Genomic DNA, 10,604 nt, shown 5'->3' with positions numbered 1-10,604 from the left:
ATGCACCCCAATGCTACCCTTGATGTTCTGTAAACCATTTGGCTGTCCTTTTTCTGTCCCATGTATACCTTGGCAATATCAGGCAGTGCGAGTCGTCCATCTGTGTTGGTGTCTACGTCTAAAGGTACTGGCTCAAGAAATCCCCTTGCATACGTATGCAAGTGTGTGCACGTGTGTGTGTGTGTGTGTGTCTGTGTGGTGTGCATGCACGCATTTGCTATAGTTATTCGCCTCCAAATCAACACAGCTAGAAAAAGACATACATCCAACTGCGTATGTTTGTTTGCGTGTGGGTGAGCCCGCGTGTGGTCATGTATGCGGGGAATAAGCCTAACTTATGTGTGAGTGTTTGTCTGTTTAAGTAATGGCCCTGAGGTCCTAAATGCGGGGAATAAGCTGATGTATGTGTATTGTACTATAGAGAGAGAAAAAAAGTTGAAGCATTCTGGTAAGTATGGCATTCGAATACTGTACAGTACAACTGGCAGGTAACAGGTCCCTGTTCCGCCGCTTCAGCTATATTTCAGCCGCTGTGTAGAGGGTGCCAAGTGGCATGAGCGCGTGTGTGTGCGCGCGCAATGCTAGTAACGCGCACTACTGCAGTAGCAAATCTAGAGGGTTCCGTGTGACATGAGCATATGCGCGCGCGTGCGTGCGTGCGTGTGCAAATGCTACTAACGTGCACTACTGCAGTAGCCAATCTAAAGGGCGTCGTGTGACATGAGCATACGTGTGTGTGTGTGTGTGAGAGAGTGTGTGCAAATGCTACTAAAGCGCACTACTGCAGTAGCAAATCTAGAGGGTGCTGTGTGACATGAGCATGTGTGTGTGTGTGTGTGTGTGTGTGTGTGTGTGTGTGTGTGTGTGTGTGCGCGCGCGCAAATGTTACAAACACGCACTACTGCAGTAGCAAATCTTCTTTCAAAGTCATTAGGCAGGGTTTGAGTGGTTTGCCATCATCCAGACAAACAAACATTTTCTGGATCATTGTGAATGTGTTCAAGAGGCTCTTAGGGTATTCCAAATTGAACACATAAGTCAGCCCAAACAACAACATAAATGAATCTGGAATTGTGGGAACCTCGTTAAAAACAGCATTGCCTTCAATGACGACTGTAAACTTCTTGCAGCTGAAGGGGTCTGCGCCAGTTATGCCAAGAGCAAGAGGGACATCATGGTAATCAGGCTCCTCCTCCTCCTGCAAAACACAATCAACATAATTACCTGTTGGCTACACTAGGAAGATAGTCATTTGACAATCTGGATATGTTTACCAAGATGATCTCAGAATTCCATGGAATGGATTTTGCCAAAATTCCGTGCCCCTAGACACGGAATTGTTTTCCGTGATGGACACACGGAAGTGCTTTCTCTATATTCCCACAGTCTTGTTTTCTCAGGATTTCTAATTTCCAATAATTTTTTTCTCAAAAAACATTTATTACTGACAGGTTAGGGTTAGGGATTGTTTTGGTCTGGGCATAGCTAGTATTCTTTCGTTGATTACATGAATTTGATATACCTTTTCCAGAGTTGGTTGATGGGCTTTCTCAAAAACATGTCTTTACTGACAAGTTAAGGTAAGGGATTGTTTTGGTCAGGGCACAACTTAAATTGCTCTAGCATTCTTTTATTATTAGAATTTATATGTATCTATTTTCTAATGATAGACTTAACACAGTGCTGTGGGAATATAGAAAGCACTTCCGTGAGTCACGGAAAACAATTCCAAAATCTTTTTGGCAAAATCTGTGAAACTGACACGGATTTCGTGTCCCAAAGATCCGTGTCCATTCCACAGAATTCTGAGAGATCAGGCTGAAGAGACAGTCCTATGTTGGATAATGAGCATTATGGAGCTTATGGAGGGATTTGCTAGTTACAATAATCAAGATAAGCAGTGACAAGGATGGAGATTGTGTGGGAGCTGAGGGATGGGCAGAGATGAACATTGTTACGCAAATGAAAATGTGCAAACCATGTTATATTATTAATATGAGTGAAGTGATAGAGCTACCAAGGTCACCCAGACCGTTGACCCAAAGGGAGGGGGAAACAAATGAACTCAGCTTTGGATGATGTATTGTACATTTATGGATGGTAACCAGTACTTACATTGAATGTCTGAAAGAAGGCAGATCCATCTTCTCGCAGGTACACCGGCAGGGCACACAGCGACAGGGTGCGTCTCGAGATGACATCATGTTCTTCCTTGATTGACAAAAATAAAAATTGCACAAATATATAGTACTGCCATGTAGACCCTCTCAAAAATACACTGCTCCAAAAAAAATAAAGGGAGTACCAAAACCAAAGCAATGTAACTCCTCCTGTCATACAATCATACTTCTGTGAGATCAGTTGAGCAGCACTACCCAAGTCACTTCAGTGCCCTCATGGTACTTCCTGGGTTGGGACAGTAACAAAATCCACATGTGACCAAAAAAAATGGTCAGAAAGGATGAAAAATGGAGGAAACCATCTGCAGAATTACTATTTTGGGCCGTTTTTTGGTGATTACTTCTAATATACATCTACTCATTGCTTAATAAATTGGCACAACAGTAGGCAAAATGAATTGGCTTTGAATGTTGGTTCCTAACTGGACAGGCTGATAAAAGTATAATTGACGTGAAGTTCCATTGCCTGGTTTTGGTGTTCCATTTTTTTGAGTACTGTATGACCACCATCACCTAACAGATTCTTTGGCATGTCTCTGTGTAATAACAGATGTAGAACACTAGATTTCATGTAAACTACCTTTGTCTATTGACATGAATCAGTCCATTGCTTGAATTTAAGTCCAAGACAAATTTCCTTCGGGACCAATTAAAATAATCTTGAATGACCAGCAATTGGTGACAAGGTAATCAGCAAATGATCCAGTAAGTGGCAGTCTGAAACCATAGGAACCTGTACCATGATGATGACGCCCAGCATCAACAACCAGCATTAAAGGAGAATTCCTGTCGATTTCAACACGCAGATGTAATGCTCACGCTATTCTTGACATGCCATTACAAATGCAGCATTTGCTTTTCAGCCCTTTTTGAGACTCTGACCCCACTAATGGGGCCGTGTCTTGTTTACATACAAATATCATCCCAAATGTTATGCAACATTAGCAGACACCTTTACACCCATTACAGGACCAGAACAAAAAAGTTGCTGTGTCATCAGGTACTAACAAGTCAAGGGTAGCATCAGCAATACAACTGAATGTTGACATTGGCAGGACTCCTACGTAAGTTTCAAAAGATTGACTGCGACATCTGGTGTTCTAGTTCTATGAATAACACAAAGTAAGAAAAATGTGAACTCATAATGCTTGTCTGCACTGAATGCTCAATAAACCAGTGTGTCCCACAGAGCATTTGTTAGTCACGGTGGTTGGGGGATGGGCGGTATCATAAAGAGCTCTTTAAATCGAAGTCGTATTAATCTTAATTTTCATCAATGCAAGTTGCTAAAACACATATGGATTGGCCAAAATACTTGCTTTTGCTTTTTTTAAGATATTTGGGGCTTTTTGCCTGTATTCGGGACAGGATAATTAAGGATGGACAGGAAATGAGAGGCGAGAGAGACGGGGAGGGATCTGCAAATGACCCGGGCCGGAATCAAACCCAGGTCGCCGGCATGATAGTTAAGTACCCTACCGTTAGAGCCACGGTAGGGCCAATACTTAGATATACTTGATGTAAAATGTAGTCATGGACATGCCAAGTTAATCTTAGACATACCTGAAGATCATAAGCGGCGAGGGTAGCCCGTAGAGCCTCCGCCAACTTGCCGGTGCGTACTGCCTTTTGTCTGTATAAGTTGAGGAGTCGTGGTGTGTGTCTGTCAAGTTCAGCGTAGAATGTGCTGCGCAGGTTCACATTAGTGATACGATGGAATTCTGAGAGAACCTGCAGACATATAAAACACAAACACAAACATATAGAATAGACAGGATCAATACATGTTTATTGGGTTTTTTTTAGATTGCAGTCACACGCTGAACACCATCACAACTGATTTGAGTTTGGACAGAGAGAAAAGCATGTTACCTGCGATTCCAACTGCAGAGCTGGCCAGCTGCGCAGCAAGTCCTTTACTGGCAATTGACTTTTGATGATGTCTTGTCGTCGTAAAGCGAAGGTTGTCTGCATCAGCTTTTCGATGAATTGCAAATTCTTCTCCGACTTGTCAGTCTCTTCAATTATCTCGAGTCTCATCAGGTCAAGACTGGCCTGGTTTTCACCAGTTGGGAAGTTGGGTAGGAAGTTCACTTCCGACCTACGAGCTCGCTTAATATTGGCATGGGGGTGATCGCTGTCAGGGTTGTTCTTGCTTCTCTTTCCTGCATTGATGGACACCTCAGCACACCCCGATTTGGCCAGTTTCTGTCTGTAGTTACCCATCTTGAAGGCCAAACTGACCTTCCAGCCGTACCAGCCAGTCTTGCTTCCAAGTTCTTTGAGGCATGGGTGGGCAGTAATCAATGCTTCCGAAGCCTTACAAAGATCAGTATTGCTAGGGTATGGCTTGAAGCTGTAAATAGTCTGTGCCATTATTTCGAGCACATTGTGCTTCTGGGAACGTGTTAATCTAGTTGGCTTGCCAGATGTCTGGAAGACGAAGTTACCCTGGTCAAGGACATGCTCAACTTCGTGGTTGAATGTTGGAACAGGAAAAACATCAGACCAATTCTTTTGCCGCTGACTAAATGGTACATGGGGCAGTATGTCAGTGTCAGAACTGCCACAAGAAGAACTATCGTCACTCTCCAACCTAATCACTTTCAGTGTCCCCTTCTCTGGCAGCTCATCTATGTCCACTAGGACACTTAATTGCCCATCAAAGTCAGGGTCTTCGTATTGGATGGTGAAGTCACTACCGTCGAGTCTTGGCTTGAATTTGTACTGCATTATAATTTTCAGCTCTTCCACAGACTTTGGGCGGCTATTTAGAGTGAGCTTCATGGCAGTATCTGTGTGCAGATAAACACGGAGCAGAAACTTCTGGGGGGCTGCCATCTCTTTTCGGTTTTTGACACTGAAAAAGTAAATGAAATATTTAAGTGTCAAGCATTAAAGAAACAATTTAATAAATACACCATCAAAAGGAATGAAGCCCAAAAGGTGAGGACATATTTCTCAGTTAATGAATATATATCGCCTCTGTGCACTCATGAACTGTCTGCATCTACAACCTCTTGCGTGCACACGTGTGTGTGTGTGTGTGTGTGTGTGTGTGTGTGTGTGTGTGTGAGTTCAGTTACCTGATGCTGGGCTGCAGCTGAGGGGCTTCAGCAAGAACTCTCAGTGGGCTGGAGGGCTACTGCCGCTGTTAGCAGGGAACAACAGATTAAACAGCTAGAGCCTCTAGAAGCCAGAGTCCGAATCAGGATCTATGGACAAAAAAAAAAAAAACACAAAAAGGTGACGAATGAAGGACGCAGGGGACACTATACTCTAGAGACAGAGACAGAGAGAGAGAGAGACAGAGAGAGACAGAGAGAGAGAGAGAGACACAGAGAGAGAGAGAGAGGCAGTGTATGGCAGGGATAAGAATGCCACACAGAGTTCAGTTCCACCCCTGGTGTGGTCATTAATAGCACACAGAGGGGAAAGTCAGGCAACAAGTCTACCAGCAATGGGGGAATACAGTGTTCATGTTATGTTCAAAACACATCTTTAATCAGTCCGTATACCTAGATTATGAGTCTTAGGTTGGTGTGTTGGTGTGTGTGTGTGTGTGTATGTGTGTGTGTGTGTGTGTGGGTGTGTGTGTGTGTGTGTGTGTGTGCGTGCGCGTGTTCAGTTACCTGATGCTGGGCTGCAGATGAGGGGAGAAGGGGCTGGAGGGCTGCTGCCGCTGTTGACAGGGAACCACAGACTGGAAACAGCTAGAGCCTCTACAAGCCAGAGTCAAAATCAGGATCTACGGACAAAAAAGCAGATAGCATCCAGAGCCTCAACACGTGTACCACTCACTACAAATATGTAAAAATAACCAAGTGATGCTAAAAAGACAATCATTTTTACACTCAAATGCCAGATCTCAACCAAAACAGGCATTAATTGTAAATGTACGGTGAGGTGGTTGAAGGACCCATCCGTGGTGGGCAAGAAATAACTCTTTTTCTGTCTAACTAACCAGCATGCCTGGCATGCACCACACATCACTACTTGGTCAGTGTTAATAAGCACAGCCTTGATCCAACATTTGCCACACTCTGTGCACCCATGAACTGTATGCATCTACAACCTCTTGCATGCACGTGTGTGTGTGTGTGTGTGTGAGAGTGTGTGTGTGTGTGAGTTCAGTTACCTGATGCTGGGCTGCAGCTGAGGGGCTTCAGCAAGAACTCTCAGTGGGCTGGAGGGCTACTGCCGCTGTTAGCAGGGAACAACAGACTAAACAGCTAGAGTCTCGACAAGCCAGAGTCCGAATCAGGATCTATGGAGAAAAAAAAAAAACACAAAAAAGGTGACGAATGAAGGATGCAGGACACTATACTCTAGAGACAGAGAGAGAGAGAGAGAGAGAGAGAGAGAGAGAGAGAGAGAGAGAGAGAGAGAGACAGAGAGAGACAGAGTATGGCAGGGATAAGAATGCCACAAAGAGTTCAGTTCCACCCCTGGTGTGGTCATTAATAGCACACAGAGGGGAAAGTCAGGCAACAAGTCTACCAGCAATGGGGGAATACAGTGTTCATGTTATGTTCAAAACACATCTTTAATCAGTCTGTATACCTAGATTATGAGTCTTAGGTTGGTGTGTGTGTGTGTGTGTGTGCGTGTGTGCGCGTGTGTGTTCAGTTACCTGATGCTGGGCTGCAGATGAGGGGAGAAGGGGCTGGAGGGCTGCTGCCGCTGTTGACAGGGAACCACAGACTGGAAACAGCTAGAGCCTCTACAAGCCAGAGTCAAAATCAGGATCTACGGACAAAAAAGCAGATAGCATCCAGAGACTCAACACGTGTACCACTCACTACAAATATGTAAAAATAACCAAGTGATGCTAAAAAGACAATCAAATGCCAGATCTCAACCAAAACAGGCAGCAATTGTAAATGTACGGTGAGGTGGTTGAAGGACCCATCCGTGGTGGGCAAGAAATGACTCTTTTTCTGTCTAACTAACCAGCATGCCTGGCATGCAACACACATCACTACTTGGTTAGTGTTAATAAGCACAGCCTTGATCCAACATTTGCCACACTCTGTGCACCCATGAACTGTCTGCATCTACAACCTCTTGCATGCACGTGTCTGTGTGTGTGTGTGTGTGAGTTCAGTTACCTGATGCTGGGCTGCAGCTGAGGGGCTTCAGCAAGAACTCTCAGTGGGCTGGAGGGCTACTGCCGCTGTTAGCAGGGAACAACAGACTGTAAACAGCTAGAGCCTCTACAAGCCAGAGTCCGAATCAGGATCTATGGACAAAAAAACACAAAAAAGGTGACAAATGAAGGATGCAGGGGACATTATACTCTAGAGACACACAGAGAGAGAGAGAGAGAGAGAGAGAGAGAGAGAGAGAGAGAGAGAGAGAGCGGCAGTGTATGGCAGGGATAAGAATGCCACACATTTTGTCAGGTAAAGAAAGGTTCTTGTTCAGAGTTCAGTTCCACCCCTGGTGTGGTCATTAATAGCGCACAGAGGGGAAAGTCAGGCAACAAGTCTACCACCCACTGAGCTACAGCGAAGTGGTTGCTCAGCTGGTAGTCGTCGTCGGACTTGCTTTCGATTGTTTCAGTTACGGCTGTATTCTCCATATAGCTACAAAACTTGTAAATCCAGCACTGGAGACTAACTGAAGCAGCACTAGAGACGAACACATGTTGAATATTTCATGAATTACCCACCCTCTACTCGTGCCCTGGGGTTCCCCTCTTTTCCACGTTGTTTTTGTTGCAATGTTTGCTCTATATCTGGAGCCGAAAACACCAAGCGAATGAACATCCGCACTCCATTGATTTCCATGCTGTACACGCTTTATTTTATTTGCATGCCTGCATTTTAGCTGCCATTACCTTTGCCATTGCATGCACACGCTAATAGCCGATAGATTGCACGCATGCCGATAACGTGTCTAGTTTGCAAAAACGCATGCATGGCGTCAGGTAATCGAAGGAGTGCACAGATCACGCTTCCTCGCCTTCGAGACTTGCATGTACACGGACAAAGACATGAACGCCACAAAATATATATATATATTTTTTTAAAACACAACGAAACCTGCTTATGCATTTCTTTCTTGCTGTCTTCTCATAGACAATTGGTACACGAAAGCATTTCATTGCTACACCGTCAGACTTGGCTTCAGTTAGCGGTCATTAACCTTGCCCTACGCGCTTAGCTTCTTTATGCAAAAACCGAATTCGAAAAATGTTAATGCAATACAAAATAAGCTTGGTGTAGATCTTAGCTTTAGACTTAAAAGGTATAAACATACAGGTGCATGATATTACACTGGAAAAACCGACATTTTACGCAGCACGCCAAACACAGCACAGTCATTGCATCCCGAATAAAAAAATACAGAGAAGGAACTGGACAACCCAATATTTCTTTGTTTTACATTTAGGACAGACAAGCGATTTTATTTTCGAGTTCAAATGTAAGTTTTAGCTGTTATTAGCTTTGTCCATAACCAAAGACCGAGTGAAGTTAGCTTGCTAATAAAACAGCAGCCTTAAGCTCACAGTGCATGCAAATGTTATTATCAAAGTCCAAAACTACTAAAAGCTTTACTACTACAACCTTACTACTAAAACTACTTACCTTACACCGAAAAACAATTGGGCGTCCACTCTTATTTTCCAAAATGAGGGTTAGTACTGGCTGCCAAACCGATCCAAGCGGTCTCGCGGATCCTCCATCTTGATCTTGGTAGACCGTGCGTGGCAGTGCGTGACTGCACGTAAACCACGTCGATGACGTCATACCTCACGTTTGACAGAATGCTCATAGTTATATAGTAAACCGGCAATGTTTACTCATACATTATTTTCACCACAACGAAAACGTTGTGTCTTGATCAGAAAACGTATAAGTTTATTGTTGGGTCAGCTAAAAAATAGGCAAGTATCCGGTTTTAAGTCCTGATTGATACAATTAATACGTTCCATTTACTGTTAGGGTTTACAGTGCACCACAGGCTAGATATGGCTGCAGCCTAGGGGCCCCCACCACAGGCTAGATATGGCTGTGGCCTAGGGACCCCCACCACAGGCTAGATATGGCTGTGGCCTAGGGACCCCCACCACAGGCTAGATATGGCTGTGGCCTAGGGCCCCCCACCACAGGCTAGATGTGTCTGCAGCCTAGGGGCCCCCACCACAGGCTAGATATGGCTGTGGCCTAGGGACCCCCACCACAGGCTAGATATGGCTGTGGCCTAGGGACCCCCACCAGCCAGGGGGGCCCAGTTGACCAAAGGAGAAAAACTAAGTAAGCATAATTGGAGAAATGTAAGAAGAAATGGTATTGATAACTTCTGTCTGCCGTGTCAGGTAGAGTTTTAAATCTTAATAATACACCTCTTGGGTTGGAATTATGACGCCGTCTATGTAATTTTGTTATGGAATTTGCCTGCAGCAACCTGTAGCCTAGGGGGGCCCTGGGTTTTCTTAATCCGGCCCTGTGGTTGGCTAGTTAAGACTTCAGCACAGAGTGGGGGGCTACGCAGTGCTGTTTGTGTTCAGGGGTCGTTCAGTTGGACATGCACGCAAAGTAGCCTATATGCAGTGGTGAATGTGTGTGTGTGTGTGTGTGTGTGTGTGTGTGTGTGTGTGTGTGTGTGTGTGTGTGTGTGTGTGTGTGTGTGTGTGTGTGTGTGTGTGTGTGTGTGTGTGTGTGTGTGTGCTTGTGTGTGTATGTGCGTGTGTGTGCGTGCATGCTTAATGGCTCTAGCAGTGTGGCGCAAACATGCCAGAGACTTCTGTTAGAGTCATTAGAGGCCCCGGCACTCAACGCTGAACAGGAAGAGAGGGAGAGAGAGAAGAGGGAGAAGAGAGGAGAGAGAGAGAAGAGGGAGAAGAGAGGAGATAGGGGAGAGAACAGGGGGAAGAGAGGAGAGAGGGGAGAGATAGAAGAGAGGGAGAGAGAGAAGAGGGGGAAGAGAGGGGAGAGAGAGGAGAGATGGGAAGAAGAGAGAGGGGGGGAGAGGAGGATTAAAAGAGGAGAGCATTGAGGAGAAGAGAGCGGAGAGAGAGAAGAGGGGGAAGAGAGGGGAGAGGGAGAAGAGGGGAGAGGAGGATTAAGAGAGGAGAACATTGAGGAGAAGAGAGCAGAGAGAGTGGGGAGAGGAGAGAAGAGGAGAGGAGAGAGAAGGAGAGAAGAGGGGGAGAGAAAAGAGAGGGAGAGGGGGGAGAGAGAAGAGGGGGGAGAGAGGAGGGAGAGGAAGGGTAAGAGGGGGTTTAAGAGAGGAGAGAGGGGAGAGAGAGAAGATAGGGAGAGGGGAGAGCGAGAAGAGGGGGAAGAGAGGAGGGAGGGGAGATGGAGAACAGAGGAGATCACAGTGGTGAAGAGAGCGGAGAAAGTCGGGGAGAGGAGAGAAGATAGAGGAGAAAGAGGAAAGTGTGGGGTTAACGGCAAGGGGAGAGGACAGAAT

At 45.3% G+C, this 10,604-nt stretch overlaps 1 protein-coding gene and 1 long non-coding RNA gene across 3 annotated transcripts; both read right to left on the bottom strand.

The window, feature by feature from the left end:
• Nucleotides 1-836: 836 nt before the first annotated feature.
• On the bottom strand, nucleotides 837-4,652 carry LOC134440162 (uncharacterized). Its single transcript, XM_063190117.1, has 4 exons — nucleotides 4,053-4,652; nucleotides 3,744-3,911; nucleotides 2,116-2,211; nucleotides 837-1,198 (listed from the first exon to the last, which is right to left on the bottom strand). The coding sequence occupies exons 1-4, from the start codon at nucleotides 4,554-4,556 to the stop codon at nucleotides 899-901; spliced, it is 1,068 nt and encodes a 355-aa protein (XP_063046187.1). The 5' UTR covers nucleotides 4,557-4,652; the 3' UTR covers nucleotides 837-898.
• Nucleotides 4,653-4,716: 64 nt separating this feature from the next.
• LOC134440524 (uncharacterized) lies at nucleotides 4,717-6,438 on the bottom strand. Of its 2 annotated transcripts, none has more exons than XR_010032975.1 (3): nucleotides 6,319-6,438; nucleotides 5,813-5,928; nucleotides 4,717-5,040 (listed from the first exon to the last, which is right to left on the bottom strand). It is a non-coding gene; the product is annotated as an uncharacterized LOC134440524 (long non-coding RNA). The 2 variants fall into 2 exon arrangements; XR_010032976.1 differs by lacking the exon at nucleotides 4,717-5,040 and adding an exon at nucleotides 5,364-5,395.
• Between the last annotated feature and the right edge of the window lie 4,166 nt (nucleotides 6,439-10,604).

The sequence above is a fragment of the Engraulis encrasicolus genome, chromosome 23 (genome assembly GCF_034702125.1).
Source record: "Engraulis encrasicolus isolate BLACKSEA-1 chromosome 23, IST_EnEncr_1.0, whole genome shotgun sequence".
NCBI lineage: Eukaryota > Metazoa > Chordata > Actinopteri > Clupeiformes > Engraulidae > Engraulis > Engraulis encrasicolus.
This window is presented reverse-complemented; position numbering and strand designations above follow the sequence as displayed.